This window comes from Leopardus geoffroyi, chromosome B4, assembly GCF_018350155.1.
Source record: "Leopardus geoffroyi isolate Oge1 chromosome B4, O.geoffroyi_Oge1_pat1.0, whole genome shotgun sequence".
Lineage (NCBI taxonomy): Eukaryota > Metazoa > Chordata > Mammalia > Carnivora > Felidae > Leopardus > Leopardus geoffroyi.
In genome coordinates this window covers 38200075-38218261 of record NC_059341.1, presented here as the reverse complement: position 1 = coordinate 38218261, position 18187 = coordinate 38200075, and the positions used below count along the sequence as shown (strand labels likewise).

Here is an 18187-nt window from a genome sequence, read left to right as displayed (position 1 = left end):
GAGGCTCCCTGGTGGGAACACACATCTTCTACAGAAGTGCGGTTATGGGCAAGCTCCGCCCTCCCGGTCCCCCAGCACAAACTGTTCTCTGTAGATGTGGCCTCAAGTCCGTGCTGGCCCAGCTCTTCCCATCTGGCCTCCCCCCCCCCCGCCCCCGCAGAAAGAATCAGAAAGATCCAGATGACCCCACACGTTAGCCATCAAACCACGACGTGGGGATGGGGAAGAGAGGGTGCTGCACGACACCTGGCTGGAAAGGCTGCGATGGCACTGCTTAAAGCCAGTGGGAGACAAGATAACCTCTCAAGCTGCCTTCAGCTTGTGGCACTGAGTCAGGAAGGAGATCGGCACTGCTCTCGGTACCAAATCTGAAAGCTGCACTCACGGGATTCTGCCCTCCTCCCTTGTAGGGGTGGAGAGGAGAGAGGAGGGGGGAAGAAGAAGGGCTCATCCTCTGCCACCTCAGGCCAGCTAGCCTTGCAAAGAGAAACCAAATGCCTGCTAGCCCATGAGCGTCTTCATCAGCCTGCCCTCCTCCCACTGGTCAGAGCTCCGGGTGCATCCAGAGGGGCTCTAGCAAGATCAGGCCAGCAGCAGCTATTGGAGAAATTTGGCAATGATGGGGCGTTGTTCCCTATCTTCGGGGAGATCCACCTTCGCCCACGTGCCACAGGACATTCATGGGGCTGCCCTAGCAGCGCCCTCTTTCCTGTGGGTGGGGAGTCTGGATCCAACGGCATCATTACCATGGAAAGATCACAGGCATGGGTCTCCGGGGTCTGACACATCCACATCTTGTCCTGCATTTTAGAGATTGGAAAAGTGAGGGCCCCCCAGGGGGACAGCGATTGCCCAGTACTGCCCTGCTCTGGGCAGGATGCTCTTCTCGTTCAGCTAGTGGGTGTGACAGAGAGGCTATTAGGCAGGCTCCTAGGGCCTGGGTCTGGTGCCTCATTCCCAGCTAACTTACAGGACAAGTTGGGGACAGCTCCAGGTGCTCCTTTCAGAGCCTCAGTTTCCCCAGTGGCTTCTGTACATCAGCCAGTGAATCAGCTATGAACCTTGGTTTTACTCTGGAGTCTGAGAGCAGCGGGACGTAGACAGACAGCAACAAGGGAGTGGAACTACTGCGGCTCAGGATCTGATGAAATCGGGCCATCTCTGGAGATCTAGGACCACAGACCAGCAGTGCACTGCTTGTTAGAAAGCAGAATCTCGGGCCCCACCCCAGACCTCCTGAGTTGGAATCTCCCCTTTATCCAGGTCCCCATGTGTGTGCCCAAGAGGGAGAAGCCTGCTGCAGGGCACTGCGGGAGAGCAGCTTCATGGGGTTCTGATTTCTCTTTGCTCCTCTGCTCTCTCCGCCTGGCAGATCTGCGGGATGGTTCTCACCTGTTGCTTGCACCGGAGGCTCCAGCTGCATTTTTACTAACGGCTGACTGCGTTCCCCTCCGACTGCCCCTCACAAGGACAGGTGCCCAAATCCCATCTTCCAGGCCCGCAGAGTCGGCACCAGCTCACCTAGAAACTCCCAGAAACTCCCCCTACTCTTCCCAGCCCCTTTGGATCCACCAAGTGCCCAAGACTATGGCTCCTGTGATTCCCACCCAGGCAGGGGGGACCCATCCTGTGTGGAAACAACAACCAGCACCCCTCACCAGGCCTGGGGATCCTGTGGACGACAGGAGGGTGATAATCAGACCCTCCACTCCCTCCCAGCTCCAGAACCTAGAATGAAGGTCTGAAAGCCCCCCTGGGATGCCTGCATGGGGCACATGATCTCCCCACTGGTGCTGAGCACCCCTCTTCTTGTCTCTGCTTGGTGTGTTTTTCTCTACCCGCGGGGAAGTGCTTACCGGCGGGGGGATGAAAGCAGTTAGGGTTGGCTCTGCCCCCAGAAGATCCAGCCCTTTGATCTGCCCGCCCCCACACCTCCTCACCTGGGAGTACCCCAGCCGTCTGGGGTCTGGTTCCTTCCCGCAGGGTCTGGCAGCAGAGAGGCCTGAGGTGAGGCCCCGGAACTGGGGTTGGGCAGCAGCAGGCTGGTGGGGCCACCAGGGCAGGGAGGAAGGCAGGTAAAGCGGCCACACCAGCACATGCTGCACTAGGACCTCGCATCCAGCCTAGAAACCTTCCCTGGGAGAGGTACCGCAGAAGACCATGGCCTTGAGCTCCAGTCTACAGTAAATGACCCTCAGGGGTCTCCCCTCTAGGGCCTGATTCTCTGCAATGCCAGGTGCTTTAAATGATCTCCAGCCCTTCATGTCGGTGGGAGTAAAAAGCCTTCCTGATTAGGCCAAATCCCAGACCCTGCAAAGTTGGAGCTCTGAGTAGAAGGGTCCTGTGCCTGGAACCCCATTTTTCCTGGGCCCACAATCCCCAACCACATACGGCCACCACCATTCTGCCTCCAGGAGCCCTCGCTCTGCTTCCCAGAGTAAATAGAGTGGCTTCTTTTGGCTCTCTCTTGCGTCTCTGAATCAGGCAGGGAGTTTTCAGGAACAATTTTCTCAAATACTAAGGGAGAACAGAACAGAAAGAAAATCCTAGAAAATGCAGAATATAGATGCTGGCAGTTTTCCAAAGAACAGGTGTCAACTTGTAAGACAGCCATGGAGACGAGACCCTCCCCCTCCAAATAGCTATTACAAGTGGGTAACTTGTAGCGAGAGAACCCCACACCTGGCTTCCCACCTTCCAGGTGCCGTGCTTCCCGTGCTGGGGACCCTCTTACATCCCACCATGAGGGAGTGGCCCCTTGTTGCCAAGATCAAGGGCAAGAAAGGTCACACCTTACCTCCTAACTCCTTCTAGGCCCCAGTCTGATGAGCTCAGTTCTCGGTGACCTGGGGAGTCCTGGGTGAAGGGTGTTCTCCCTCCCATACACAGCTCACTGCCGTCCCTAAACACAGCCCTCAACTGCACAGAAACCGTACTTGCTCAGAACAAGGATTCCCCACACGCACAGAGGGAAGACCAGGTTCCGGGGGCAGATTGCCTCCCCTATCCTGGGGAATCTTCTTGCGGCTTCTGTCCTCCACCCTCAGGGCCCTGGGGCTGCTGATACAAGTTCATTAACAGGACACCAACTTTCCAGCAATCCCAGACTGCACCAAGGCTGGAAGAAATTGCGCTGTGACTAGCTTTGCTGCCCTCCAGTTTCCTGGGACTCATGCAGACAGTTGAAAAATGACCGACTCTCAAGCTGTGTGCAGCTGGGCGCAGGCTGCCAGGTGTTACCAAGTGAGGGCTGAGAGAGAGAGTTCCTCCTGGGCAGGCAGCGATGCCCGGGGAGGTGCTGTGTCCTGTGGGACATGTCAGCCCCTGGCGGAGTCCCTGCACTCTTTACTGAGGTCAGCTGGGCTTGTGGAGACGGGGACAGGGGGATGGGCGGGATCGCTTGCACACCTTGTTGTCTGTCCCTGCCCCCCGAGGTGGGTTAGGCTGTCCTAGGCTAAGGGCAGGTGATTCCACCCTGGGCACCTGCCCACCCAGAGGGCAGCTGGAGGATGGATGGACCAAGCTACAGAGAGAGAATGACCCAGAGCTTTGGGGAATGGTGACCAGCTAGCTCATGCTCACAGCTTGGGAGGGGTGAGGGTTAGAGGGAACTGAGGCCCAGGATGTGACAGGCTCCCCGCTCAGGGCATACAAAGGGCTGGGGTCTGGAGCCAAGGATGCCGTCCCCAGTGAGGTGTGCCCACCCCACCTGAGAGGACGCAGATCTGCGCCGCCCAGGATGACTGCCCCCAGGGCCCTGCTTGGAGACAGAGAGAGAGAGAGAGTGAGCCATGACTGTTGAAAGCTGTCCTCAGTCCTGTGTGAGCAAAAGGCCCCTACACACTGGGACCCAGAAAAGAAGCCAGCATTTTGTAAAGGTCAGAACATGGCGGATGCTGGGATGCACACAACCTGAGTCCCCACAACCTCGGCCTTCCCTCCCGCAGCGCGCAGGGGTGGACAACCCCAGGGCACGGCATGTCCCCCACTCTCCGGATGACCTGTGTTGGGGGAGGCAAGAATGAAACTCAGTGTTTGGTGAGGAGATGAAGTCTTGTTTAAAATGTTTGTGACCACCCTTTTCTTCTCCCTACCTCTCCTGCCAGCCTTGCCCCAACCCCAGGGGCCCCTCTGGCCTCGCCATGGGGGAGCGTCCAGGGCCTTGTGGTTACTGAAGGCCTACTGTGTGCTTAGAGTATGTTAGTCGTGTAAGTGCTTTCTCTCCCGGTGATCACAACGGGAAGGCACCACCATTCCCCCCACTCTGCAGATGATGAAATTAAGGCTCGGAGAAATTAAGAGGTTGGCCAGTCAGTAGCAGTGGTTGTCGACATGCCACCCCCAGCCGTGTAGAAGCAAGGGGAGCCAGGCTGGGAGCCCCCTCTCCTCAGCATCCCGCGGCTCCCCATCTCTGCAGTAAGCTGTCAGGCTGCCGTGCAGGAACAGTGCGTCCCTCAGGGGCACTAGCAGCCGCAGCCTGGAACCCCCTCCCAGACTGGATGAAACCATCCATCCGGCCCCGGCCTAGCGCACCCTGGACATTTGCAATCAGCAGAACAGTGTGGCTCCCTTCAGACTGACAGCCAGGCCCTCCTGGTGGAGTGGCTCAGGCAGCAGGCGGCCCTGGGGAACCGTCGCTCAGGGGAACAGCCAGCCTATCACCTCGGGTGCCAACGCTGACACCAAGTGAGGGCAGACCAGACCTGAGCAATCAGAAACCGCAAACAGGGTGTGGAATCTGGTGCCCATGTGGAGATCACATGTGGGGCCGTGGAGGGCTGATGAGGGCATGGTACACCCCTCTCCCTGCTCTGTACTGGGGGCCAGGGGAGAAACCTCAGGTTTCATGCGCTCAGAGCCGCCCTGGGCAGGGGGGAGGCACCCCGGGTGGTGATGTTAACCACCTTCTGCTACCTTTGCCTCCCCTGTGTTGTCAATGCGGGACTCTGGGCTGGCACAGTGTGGTCGCTGTCGTAGGGAGGGGGGTGGCCTGAAATCTCACCAGGCTGCTCACCCTGTGTGCTTAGACCTGGAGGGGCCAATGCAGCACTGAGGGGGGTGAGGGTAGTGAGCCCCCCGGGACTCTTGGGCTCTGCAGCCAGTTTCAGTCTTAGGATCTGTCACTCTGGTCCATGCCTGGGGTTGGAGGTGGGGAAAGTGAATTGAAACACTTTCATCACCACCCACCCCACTTTCTGCCTTGAAAATGCTACTTTCTGGCCACTTCGGGCCTGGGGAGAGAAGGGGAGGGGGAGGGAAGGCAGTTGACTAGCAAAGGACAGAACCCATCTTCCATGTCACTGCTGTGTGGTGCTCACATCCCCGAGGATGCCGGTGATGTGTCTGAACCAGCAGTTCTCAAACTTGAGGAAGCATCCGGCCACCTGGAGGGCTTTCCAACAGACTGCCAAGTTTCACCCCTGAGCTCCACATCTGCAGGGGTGAGGCCAAGGACTTGCCATCTAATGAGTTCCCAGGTGCTGTTGGTGCTGCAGGCCCTGGAACCACCCTTTGAGAACCACTGCTTTAGACCACGCCACAAAGGACACTGCCACCTTCCTGTGTGTGCCACAACCCCCCAGAGTTCCGAAGCCCCTCAGGCTGTCCAGCTGGCCAGAAACGTGCCTCTCCAGCAGTGCCCTCTGGGTGGGTCTGTTATCTCGGCCTGGAGACCAGGTGCCTGGGTCCTCTTCCCAGAAGGAAACAGATCAGGTTCCCAGCCCCCTTTCCCACCGCCTTCTGTGTGCCTTGGGAGAGTCTGGCTCCATTCTCAGCACCCCCACTTTCTAGTTTAGCACATGCGCCCCCTTCCTCTCCTGCTTATGCCCCCGAGTCACCCTGTGCAAATGCCCCTAGGAATTCCAGGCAGCCCAGTAATAGGCCAAATGGGCTTCTGGAACCAGCTGGCCCATGTATATGGGATCATCACAGTATTCTAGAAACAGAGAAGTTGCCTTAACCTCCTGCCTATAGAGAAGTTGCCCTGGTTGTAAATATGCCCTCTCCTTAGCCGGCCTCAGCGTCAGCCTGGCCTCACATGCTGGGTGGCATGATAATAAAGGAATTGTATCTAGGACTACCTTCTGTTGCTTTTTTCCTCCTCTGCAGGGAAATCCCAGGTAGCTCATCAGATGTATTTCAATCTACCGTACAAGCGGAAGCAGTCACGGGGAAAAGGGGAGGAAGGAGGAGCCCTATTAGGAAACCCATTGACCACAGTGATTGGGGTCCTGCTTACCCTTCTTTTATCAGCTCCCACCTTTCCTCTGTTTGAACTGACCTCGCTTGCATGTGTGTGCCATTGGCTCCTGGCTCCACTGGCTCCTTGGCAAGAGCCAAGCTCAAATGAGCGAGCTTGAATTGCGTTCCTCTTAAAGCTGTCCGCCTTTGGTCAGCCGGCGTCCCCGCACCACTCACCACGATGGACGGCAGCCTCTGTCAGTGAGCCTCCGGCCTGCACATCCTGCCGCGGTATCGCCCCGTGCTGGCTGCAGCAGATGCCGGGTGTGGTGACAAGTCAGGGGCGAGGGGCCCTCTCTGGCTGGCCCTTGGGCCCCAGCTGAGTGTTGGAAGCTAAGACATGCACGCCTACTGCTACCTGGGCCCCTAGACCATCTCACTAATTTGTCCATCTCCAAGTCCATAGTGGGATGCTTTTTCATCCAAATGCAGAAAGACTTCAATCTTACAAGTCAGAGGAGCCGAGGGCATCAGGTTGCCCAGTGTGGAGCTAAAAGGAAGTAAATGCTTTGATGCATTGACTTGATTTCATTCACTATTCTGTCTAGAGAACTTGAGGCAGGTCAGTGAGTGAGCCTGAACAGTACCTGAGAAAGCCAGACGCTGAGGACCCCAAGATGGCGGGAGTGGGGTGCAGTGGGGAGGCAGACTAGAAGTGAGCCTCTCGCCTGGGGAGAACCTGGAAGGGGCCTGTCACTTGCTATCTAAGCAGTTGGAGTCTGCAGCCCAGGCCAGCTCCCGTGTGTCTCTCCCTCCCCTTTGGTTGAGATCATTCACCAATCACAGCAGCAGCCCTCTGATGGCCTGGATGTTGAGAAATGCACCATTTGGGCCTCTCCGAGGTCTCCTATCTTGTTGGACCCAGACATCTCACCTCCACCATCACTATGAGTATGAATGTGTGTACACATGTACAGAAACACACAAACGTGCCTGGGACAGACGGGCGCCCCTCTGCGCCCCTCCCTGCTGCACACAGGAGCGCCATGGGTGAGTCTAACTGCTGTCTGAAATGGCTGTAGGAGCGCCTGGGTGGCTCAAACGACCAACTCTGGGTTTCGGCTCAGGTCACGATCTCATGGTTCGTGGGTCAAGCCCTTCATCGGGCTCTACATTGACAGCATGGATCCTCCTTGGGATTCTCTCTCTTTCCCTCTCTCTCTCTCTCTCTGCCCCTCCCCTGCTCGCTCGCTCTCCCAAAATGAATAAACAAACATCAAAAATAAAAAATAAAATGGCTCTGGTGGCCAACTGGGGCCTCAGGTAGGTGGGCAGCATCGAGCAGCTGTGTGAAGCTGTCCTTGGTGGCTGCTGTGTGGCCTGTCGGCTGCCACTGCTCCCCAGCAGGTGCCAATGCCTCGTGTCAGTCCCAGTGCCAGGCTGTCATGTTGCCACCAGGTGGGCTGCTCTGAGCTGGGACCCTGGTTCCCACTCCGTCCCCCCCAACTGAGAATAGAGAGGCTGCTGGTGGGGGTGGAGGAGACACAGGCTCCAAATCCTGGATCATTCCACTTACCTTCTTCTTAAAAACAAGTACATGGAAGCTCCTACTTCCCTTTTCCTTCAACTTCTGTCCCGGGATGAAACCCTGTCGAGCGAGGACTGGGCGCAAAGGAGAGGCAGCTGCGAGGGACCCAGAGGGATCTTTTGGATCAGGCCAGGGGTGAAGAGGGCGGTGAGCAAAGCTTCAGTCCGGCCCTTCCCATCAGCAAGGTGCAAACAGCATCACTGCACTGAGGACATGCGCAGGCCGGCCAGAGCCAACAGGGCTATGTTCCCGTCAGTCTGGGCACTCTTGAAGAGGTCATGGGCAATTTCTGCCGGCCTTCTAAAATATGGAAAGCGGCTCATGAATCCCTAATTGGGGGTTAGAGATCCCCAAGCTGGGGAGGAGATCAAATTCAACATGTCTCCCGGAGTTGCCAAGCTGTAAGTAAGGCTGAGTCCTTTCAGGAACTGGTGTCCCCTTCCAGGGAGAAGAAATGTGTTGAGAATATGTCAGGATCCCAGGAATTCAGTGGGGGCAAGTTGGGGCAAAGGGCAAGGAGCTTCCTGTTGCCATTTAATGACAGGACACAGGCTCGCCTTGTCCGCATGTCGAAACGGCCCTGCTCCACATGCTGGGCTAGGCTAGATCTCATGGCTCTGTAGCCACCAGAAGGAAAATCTCTGACCAACAGGCTCCACCCAGCAGACCCAGCCACAGACCACAGTGTGGCCCTGCTCTGCCGGCTTCCCGCTCTCCTCTGAACAAAGGGACACCGCGGGTTTGCCCCGGCTGGCTCTCAGCTGCCTGGCAGTCTGTAGGGCCACAAAGGGGAGATTCCAGCAAGCAGCTTCGGAGAGACTGGCCCAAGCGTGCCCCGTGGAGTGTCGTTACGCTTTTTGTTAGCTTAAGGAGACACAATAGTCCATCTCCACAGCTGTCATTAAACTCAGCAAAAACGAGATGGCTAAATCAATAGCTTCCTCATCTTTGCCGAATGCTTTAGAAGGGACCATTGCAATGCCAATATTTTCGTGTCCAAAACGACATTCATTTAATCTGACTTCCCTCTTGTTTCTGTGGAGCAGTGAATGCGGCAACCGGGACATCCCAGAGCAAAATGGAGGCATGAGGGAAGCTTGCCCACTGAGCCCACACATCTCTGCCCCCCGCCACGGCTCACTACCTGCCCCCATATACCGACTCCCCTGTCCAGATGTCTCTCCTGTGTCCCCAGCTTTCAAGCAGGGGGATGCTCTTCCTTGGGGTTATACCTCTAGTCTGGGGACTCCTGAGGACCCAGACTTGACCCATTTCTTGCTAAGCACTTACCCTGGTCTAGGAATAAGCTGGAGGTCTTTACATGCATGGTTTTATTTAATCCTTGCAGCAAATCTGTAAAATCGGTATTGTCCTCATCTTGCAGATGAGGAAAGCAAGACACATTCAGTGACTACCCAGGGCTCACAGCAGTATCATCATATGCAGAATGAGTAATTCAGACCCTCCAGCTCCCAAACAAGTGGCACCCAGATGTGGCACATCCCTAACGTTGAAAGTTCAGGCATGATGACAGCTGATAAAATAGTGGAGGTCAGGAGGAAGCCAGATCATGTATATGAGAGCATTTTGCAAGCTGCAAAGCTCAATGCAAACCAAAGGAGAGATTTAATTATATCACACTGGTCTCCACTTGCACACGAGCACGGAACCTGGAAAACACACTCGCCCTCCATTTGGTGCAGTCATCTACCTGTCCAGGGCGAGGGACGTCATGTTGGATGAGTGGCCCGAATGCTCCTCTTCCCCCAGCACCCCCCCCCCAAGTAAATCTAGTAAATCTAGTTAATCACTACGTCTCTCAATTTTCTCTCAGACCTGATGTTTTTCTCCCTCCCACTGACGCTTCCCTGAGGGCTCAGTCACCTCTCACTTAAGTCACTGACACAGCCCCTCCTTGAAGTCCCGGCATCCACCCTGTCCCACCTTACCACTCTCCAAGCGATCCTTCCCAAAGGCAGATCTGAGCCGGCCGCACATGGCTTCAAGCCTGTCAGCGGGCTCCCACCACTCTTGGCTTCAAGTTCAAGCTCTAACCTGGCTTAGGATCTTGTGATCTGGTGGCTGCTGCTCTCTCCAGACACCCCCTTCGCACTTGCTCTGTGTGCCAGCCCCAATGACATCACCAGGGCTCACCTTCCAATCCCCGCCAGGTTAACTCCTGTCTTTAACTCTCAGCAGTGACATCGGCTCCCCAAGTTGGGGTCAGCACGTCTCCCGCCCGTGAATATCACGATCACAGCACCGAGTTGCAATCCTGTTTGCTCTTCTGCGGTTCCTGTCAGATTGCTGGCTCTGTAAACACAGGGGTTGGTCTGGGTCCTTCACCATATACTCTAGGTGCTTGTACAAGTTAGCATCCAATAAGTCTTTGGGTGGATAAACATCTTGTCTCAGGAAGCCCTGGTCGTGGCCATTTTGAAGGAGCTCTCGTATGGGTACCAAGCCCACTGTGCTGCTGCTGGCAAGCCATCTTTCTCGTGTGCCCTTTGCTGAGTGCAGATGGAGAGGCAGCTCTCCCACCACAGCACACAGTCGGGGTGGTGGGGAGCGCCCCCAGGGTCATCTCATTCACCCCCTCTCAGGGGCTAAGGAGCCCACCACCCATGGCTCTAGCCTAGTCATTAGACATCCCCGGGGAGAAGCAATGCCCAGCCCTGTCCTGATAAGAACGTCTCCTCTCCTGCCCAGCCAGGCAGCCTGCCTTCCATGGCTTTAGCTCATTTCACTGGAGCCCAGTGCTGAGCGGTCAGTGCATCCCATTGTCCTGTGATCCAGAGGACTTCACTCTGCCCCCCAGAAGCAGACAGCACAGGGACGTGGCCAGCATCCTCGTGGGTGGGCGGGAGCTGGAACCACAGTAGGCATAGACGAAATGGCTTACACCCACACACCTCTGACTTGGTTGGTGCTCAGAGGATGTTGGAGGGTCACCGCCCCTAGTTCATGACTAGCCCCTGGCTCCACGGCCACAGGGTTGCTTCTGGTAAATCTCCTTAGGGGGGATTTTTAGGGACTACATTCTAGCTGGACCTTCGATAGAGGGTCAATCCTCAGCAAATCTCTGGGGGCTTTGGGACACAGCAGCTGCAGGATGGGGTCCTAAAGTTTGGTGTTCTGGGGCAACCCTGCCGACCTGGCCACTACCCTGAAGAGGAAGGAGAAGCCCCCTCCTGCTCCTGGGCCCACATGGCACATTCACTCTTTGTTCCCACCCCAGCCCGGAACACTGGCAGCGATTTCCACATACATGTGGTCCCAGACGAGGATGACCTCTGAGCTCCTCACCTGCAACTTGTCACCATGACTGTGGCAGCCAAGGACACTGGGAGCCCAACTCCACAAACCAGAACCCCAGCCAAGGACACCGGGAGACTTCCATGACCAGGGGGCACAGTGTCCGTGGGCTCACATGGTGTTGAATGCCCCCTGCCTCCCTGCTGACCTCTCATCCTGACTTGGTGTTCCTGTGCCCTGTTTGAGGCTGTCTCAGAGCCACCCTGAGAGCACAGCCTGGGCCAAGTCATGCTGTGAGGTCCCCTCATCCTGGAAGAGCTGTCAGGCCCACTAAGAACATCAGAGGGATCAGGGAGAGACTGTACCTAAGCCCTGTCCCTACAGGAAGCCATGAATGACTTACTCCCTCTCCCTCCCCCAACACACTTCTGGGCCTTTCCACAAGACTGGCCATGTGTGAGAAGCGACAGGTACTGAGGTGGGAGTTGACCCCTCACACAGAGAGCTCGGGCCTCTCGGACTAGCTCCCGACCAAGCCCGCATCCAGTCACTGGGCAAAGGGCACCCCTAGAAGGGACTGAGCCCCGCCTCCCCCAGCAGACCTGTGACCTGGGCTCGAGGAGGGGAGATGAAGTCCTTGCCGTGGGGGTGTCCTAGACAAATGATAGAGCCAGTGCCTGATCCGTCCTGTGTCCCTCACACCAACCACTACAAGAAGTCATGGCGGAGTGAACACAAACCACGAAGAGACCACCTGTTTGTGCTTTTGACACATTATCAGTTTTTATTTAAAAACATGCTAAAAACATGGTGTTCGATAAAGCCAGGACCAGGATGAAGGAAACGCACAGATACAGCATTGCAAGCAGAAAAGTGCATTTAAAACCAACAAGCGTGCTGTCCCTGCTCTCCCACACTCCCCGGGGATGGGCAGGGTATGCACATGAGCCCCTGGCTCTGGCCCTCAGGTGCCCGTTCAGGGCAGGGAGGCCAGGACCCGCCGGGACCACTGCCTCGCTGAGGTGCAGAGGAGTGAGGGGGAGACCAGGACCGGGAGAGGCCGGTCGCAGAAGGGCGGAGGGACAAAGGGTGGACTCAGGCACCTGGCACCCATCCTACACCAGGTCCCTGCTAGTTAGCACCTCCACCAGTGTGGGTGGGCAGGGGGCTGCAGAGGAGGGCACAGCCATTTCCATCTACCTGGACTGCTTTGGGGCCACCAAAGCAAGGAGCGACGGCCACCCAGGTCCAAGTCAAACCAGAACATCTGTGCGAGGGTCTGGGGTGGGGCAGCAACCTTTCTGGAGTGAGAGCCCAAGGTGCTGGCCCATGCTGGTGCGGGGGAGGGGGTGACAGTGCTCCAGCGGAGGTCTGAGGGTGGAGACTGTCCCCCAACACCTGCCGCAGCCCCCCAAGGGTGGTTCTCAGTCCCTGCTCGCCCACCACCTCTGCAAGATGGCTGCAGGGAAAGGCCAAGTCTCAGCCAGCACCCCCTTGAAGCTGTCTCCAGAACCTGACCTTCTAAGTCAAATCTGGAAACTGCATCAGACCTGACCAAACTGACGCTGATTTTGGCGAGGGAAGTCACACGTGAGGGAGCTCATCGAGTTAGTGCTGCCCCAGTGGGAGCACAGTCAGGAGAAACAGAGAAGACACTGGGCTGCCACAGACACCGTGTGGTGTGACCTTCTATGTGTGGGATCCACCCTGCAGGAAGGGCGAGGGGTCTGGAAGAGCACCCCCACCCCTCGTGCCTTCCCCCAGAGAAGACTCGAGCAAATGCCTAAGCGGCCAAGCACAGGGTGAGGCAGGAAGGCAGTCTGAGGGACTGTGGACAAGCCTCCATGAACGGACAGGTGAGGGGGCGCTGGTGGGGAGAGGGGGACCGCGGGGGAGGCTCCAGGGCCAGAGGACATCCTTGAAGCTCTAGAAACTAAGACTGCCAGGGAGGCTACACACACCCACCCCCCAAGGTGTTGGGCTTTTGCTGCTGATTTGAACAAAAACTGAAATTGCATTGATAGGCATGAACAAGCCCGCCCCATCCTCCCCAAGGTCATTACACACCCAGTCCCTTCTGTGTGACTCCAGCGCGTTGGCTGAGTGCGTCTCCGCAGTGACGCAGTAGCATGTCTGTTCTGTGCTCTGCAGCTGGGAGTCCCCAGGGAGGCAGCTGAAGTCCCGCACCAGGAAGATGGCACCAGAGGACCCAGGAAGGCAGTTTGGCTCCGGCATGTGCTGGCCCCTTTGTCCCCCCAAGGACCCACCTTCCCAGCTTTGCCACGGGCACCTTCACTTCTGTCATGGGGTGGGCTGTGGTGGGTCCTTGCCTGACTCATTGAGCCCACCTTACTCTCCACTTCTCATCCCCCAAAATCGTGACTCCTGAACACCAAAAGTTCCATACTTCTGGTCCCCCCTGTATTTTACTTCGGCGGGTGCAGGAGTTTCTGGCTGGGTGGCCAGGTCTCAGCTTTTGGAGCAGACAAGTGCAGGCTGGAGAGGAGACGTGGGCCTGGTGAGAAATCAAGGTATTGAGCCAAACGGTGCAGGGAACAGGCAGCCGCCCCACGTGAGGCCGGGTCGGGGAAGTGCACTGGATCCTAGCCGGCCAGTGGACAGCCCCTGCAAGCTCAGTCCCATGAATTCTTGACTTTAGTTTTTTAACTGCAAACACACTCAGACCAGCTTAAAGCCTGAGGGCCCCCCTGCTGCAGTCAGATACCCCACCCGGCCTGTTCAGCTTCTACACCGTGACTTGGCTGTTTCTCCCTGGGGCTGCTGTAGCAAGATCCAGTCTGACCTCCCTGTGCTTCTCCTCGGGGCCACGGAGGACAGACCTGCCACCACCCCACCATCAACGAACCCTGAGGAAGGGGATGAGGGTCCCGGGACCCCCTGGTCATCTTCCCCTCCCTCTCGGCAGGGAATGTGCAGCCCAGTGAGTACAGCTGGAATGATCACGGGCACTACTTCCACCTCCCCCTCCTGATGGTCACGGGACCTCTGCCACCGTCTGAGCAGCAAAACGTAAGGAATGCTTCCCCTTCCAGAAGCAATGTGAGAAAGTGAGCAGCATCTGAACTAGAGAGGTATTTGTCCGAGAGTTTCTAGCAGGAATGTCTGTGAAAGTAACTGGGGTTTGCAGAACCTGTCGCGGGAATATGCCCGCATGGGGCGGAAGGGGGAGCCTCCGGTGCCAACAGAGGGCAGGAGGAAGGAAGGACGGGAAAAAGAAAAGACTGCTCATCGGTGAAGCAGAAGGACCCACAACGGCCCTGGCCACGTTCCTGGCAAAGCACTTCGCCGGCCCCCCACGGACCCCCAACCGGGCCGCTGGAGCCAGCATCAGCAAACCTATGGCCCCCGGGCAGGGTGCCCCTCCACGCTGCTCTGTGCCTTTCTGTTGCACACGCCTCATCCAGGCTCCTGTGCCACCGACGTGGGCCCCGCACACCCTGGCCCACTCTCCCTCCCACTCGGTGCGTCCTGAGCACAGGCCTGGTGCATCTCCCCGGGGACTCCTGAGAGCTGCACAGTGGTTTGTCCTGATTGAAACCTGACGGGACATCCTCTCTCCCCGCACCTGTCCCCCACCCTCAGGAAAAAAAAAAAAAATTCAAACCATTACAGAAATCAACGCAGTAAAAAGTTATAAATCAGAAAGCTAACCCTAAACTTATCTGGAAGATAATATTCCTGAATAATCAGAATCAGAGTAAAATAAAATAAAAAAGTTACACTGTAAGGTATAAAAAGCCTGGGCAAGATGCTCCCGGGGGCCTTGCCCAGAGGCAGTCAGACCCCCGCCCCCCCCCCCCACCGCCAGCTTTCCCATGGATGGCGGTGGGCACCCGTGGCTCCGTGGGCAGTCTCTGGACCAGGAGGGAGCACTCTGCGCCCCACCCACATGGGGACCAAGTGTCAGCGTGAGGAAGGGCAGAGGCAGAAACGCATCAGTGCTGGAGGGCTCCTGGAGCATGAACCCGGCCCACCCTGTCTTCTTTGGCAAATACACAGATGCAGGAATCCAGGCGCCCCCAGCACCCAAGGTCTCTGTGTGCCTCCTCCAGGCCTCCTCCTCCCTGGCCCTCCACCCACCAAGAAGGCTGAGGCGGGGTGGGCTGGGGGAGGGTGGGCTGCGGGGGGAGTCGGGTGCAGGGGTCAGCAGTCTGGAGAGCGCGGGCAGGCAACACAAAGCTCAAATCTTCTTCCCTGGCACAGTGTCTGCGGGGGGCTGGGGTGCTCCCGGCCAGCCCGCTCAGGCATCGTACTTTTTACCAGTCCGGTGGATGTGCTGGAAGAGGGTCATGGAGAAGGCCATGCCCAGAATCTGAAAGACATGGGGGAGAGGGTTTTGGACAGAAGCCCCAGGGCAAGCGGGGGTACCCACCTGTGTGTCTGAAAATCACTGGTGGACGGGAGCCAGTGGTGGACAGAATAGGTCACACACAGCTGAGCTCAGCCCCTCAGAGCTGTTTGTACAGAAGATCATAAACCTCTCTGAGCCTCAGGAATCTGCCCATTTCAGGGTTCTGTTGTGAGGACCCAAAGCACAAAGGACCCGGCCCTAACTGGTAGCTACCACGGGACTGAGGTGGGGGCAGGAAGGGACAGGAACATTAAAAACCCAAGCTGAGTCCCTCCGTTCGGTTCTGGAATACACGACATGATGTTTTGGGTGCAGCCACTGTGTCTTCACCACCGATGTGCTTATGACAACATTAACACTCCTCTGTGTTCCCTCAACTCCTGAATCCTGAAGGGGGTGGTGGCCCAGAGCGGTGCAGGAGGAAGCCAGCCTGGGGCCTCACTGTCACCATGGGTAGCATGCCGTGGGCACACACCACAAAGCTAGGGACCGGGAGACGCTGCGTGCCTCTCGTGGTTTGGGCGTAACTGGAGGAGACCCTGGCTGGTGATGCTCTGGCGTTCTGGTCCAAGCCTGAGCACAGTCAGCTGAGAGGTGCCCTCTTCTCAATACTGAACAGCATCTTGCCCCCGTGTGCTCATCTCACATCAGAGCTCTGCAAAAGTGACAGCGGGCTTGTCTGCTGAGCTGGAAAGCTCTTGGATGAATCAGACACGTTCAGACCCCCAGACCCAAGAGTTTAGGGCAAGAAAGATACAAGATGTCAGCCATCTTCCCGTGGACCAGCCAGTCAAGTTCAAGCGCTCCAGGGAGAATCAGGCACTGAAGACTCTTGCTCGCCTCAGGTTGGAGCCATACATAAATGGACCAAGGAGGGAGCCCGGAAATGCGCATCCCCAGAAAGGTCAGGGGACTCTTGCTCCCCACCGGCCATGCCACCTTCATCTTTAGGAAGGGAGGCAGGATTCCCTCCTGGTCCCCCTCCACCATCTCGCAAAGCACAGCTGGGCACCGAATGCGGGGCTTGCAAAGGACAACCGGGCACCGAATGCTTGCTAGGAACAGCTCACACCTACTGAGCACGTCCTAGCTGCCTGGTACTGCTCTACGCCCTGTTCCACACATGGGGCTCACTTCATGCTAAGAAGTGGCGTGATGATCATGCCCATTATGCTGATGTGGAAATTAAGGCACAGACGCTCAGCAACCTGCCCAGCTCATGTACATTTAACGGGTGCTGAGGCCAAAACGGACACCCAGGGAGTGTGAACACCTCAAGTGTTACCTGAGGACTTGGGTTCCATTCAGTCCTAGGGTATGTGTCCCCGTGAAGTAGGGCAGGCGTGTTGTCAAGCAGACCCACACAGGGGATCTGCACGGTGCTGGCCCCAGGCCCCAGGCTCAGAACGGATGCCCAGGAAGCAGAGCCCTACTGCACCTGCGGGGTTGGGACAGGCGTTGGGATGGAAGCCTCAGGACAGAGCAGAGCAGGACAGCGCAGGGGCTCCAGGCTGCTGGGATCAGCTATTTAGTGCGTGAGCTTGTGCGTGTGTGTGTGTGTGTGTGTGTGTGTGTGTGTGCGCGCGTCTTCCGCCTCTGGCTTAGGTCCAGCTGGGAGCTCCAGCTGCGAGGCTCCTAAGAGCCCTCTTACCTGCATGATAAGGATGCACATCCCCACCGTGCCAAGCACATGCTTATTGTCATCAAACCACGTCTTCACCTTTTCATAGCAGCCCTAGGGACCAGGACCAAAGGTTAAGGCACCACAGGACTGTGAGTGCCCCTTCCTGCCCAGCCCCCACCTCACGTCCCCTTCTGTCCCTGTCCTTGCTCTTGTCTCCTGCCCCTCTCTGACCCTCAGCCCCAGTCCTCTAGCTTTTGAGCAGGCCCCGCCCCTCCCCACCCAGGGGTCCACCTACAGGCTCCCACTGCACGGCCTCCGACCCCCACTCAACCTCCACCCTCGGACATTCCCGACTGCAGGCCCAGCCCTCCCACTGGCCACCGGCCTTTTGGCTTCAGTCCTGTACGTCCTCCACCCCACCTTCCGTTAAGCCAGTTCCTTCCTGTCCCAGGCGACCCTCCCCTGCAGGTGTCCTCTTGCCAGACTGTCCTCCACACCAGCTTCTGGGAGGGGGACCTGGGGAAGCAGCTTCCAGACTCACCGTTCTCCACAGAAGGGTGGTGGTGTTGCGCCCACAGCCCTGGGAGTTCTCCATGCAGCAGCGGTCGGGCACTGTGTTCTCCCCCAGCACTGGGTACCAGTCTGTGTAGTCGGTGACGCCACAGCAGCGCATCTGCAGGTGGGAAGGCACCGGGTCAGACACGTCACTGCCCGCGGGCCTCCTCTGTGCCTCCCCCTGCCTAGACCATCCTGGCCCCACGAAAGCTGCCTCCCTCCGGTTCAGCAGAGGAGAGACAAAGGCCTCCTTCTTGGGGCCTCAGCTGGGCCCTAAAGGGAAGTGACGGCCCCTTCCTGGAGGCCAGAGTGCAGACAAGGTAACACCCACCTGCCACCCTGAGCTGGGCACTGGACACCAGGCAGGAGTGCTCTCTGCTTGCCCACCACCCCTCTGCTTTGTGGATCGTCCCAAGCTGGCTGCCGGCCCCTCCCCAGGGCTTAACGAGGGACCTCTGACTTGTTCCCCTCTTAGAATCAAGGCCTTCCTGCCTGACCCATAATCAGGGCAACAAACTCTGTCATCCATGCCAAAGCTTCAGAAAAGAAGGGCCTGGATGATCTGTTCTTCTAGATTATCTGTCCTCCCTGGCCCCCTGTACCCACTTAGGCA

The 18187-nt window shown here is 57.4% G+C and overlaps 2 protein-coding genes across 9 annotated transcripts in view; one reads left to right on the top strand and one right to left on the bottom strand.

Annotated features, from left to right (window-relative positions):
- Positions 1-6076, top strand: part of TSPAN11 (tetraspanin 11) — a 73791-nt gene extending 67715 nt beyond the window's left edge. For 4 of the 5 annotated variants that reach the window (XM_045467272.1, XM_045467273.1, XM_045467275.1 and 1 more), the window contains one exon: positions 1373-6076. Coding sequence is in view for 2 of the 5 variants with exons in the window: in XM_045467275.1 (XP_045323231.1) it covers positions 1373-1432 (60 nt within the window). In the remaining 3 variants the exon portion in view is untranslated. The remainder of the gene's footprint in view (positions 1-1372) is intronic. The other variant, XR_006709637.1, reaches the window with a different exon arrangement.
- A 5704-nt stretch (positions 6077-11780) lies between these two features.
- The window catches only part of TSPAN9 (tetraspanin 9), a 206584-nt gene continuing 200177 nt past the window's right edge, over positions 11781-18187 (bottom strand). For all 4 annotated transcript variants that reach the window (XM_045466865.1, XM_045466866.1, XM_045466864.1 and 1 more), the window contains 3 exons: positions 17561-17692; positions 17047-17130; positions 11781-15356 (listed from right to left, as the gene is read on the bottom strand). In XM_045466865.1, the coding sequence (XP_045322821.1) occupies positions 15285-15356; positions 17047-17130; positions 17561-17692 (288 nt within the window). In that variant the 3' untranslated portion in view covers positions 11781-15284. The remainder of the gene's footprint in view (positions 15357-17046; positions 17131-17560; positions 17693-18187) is intronic.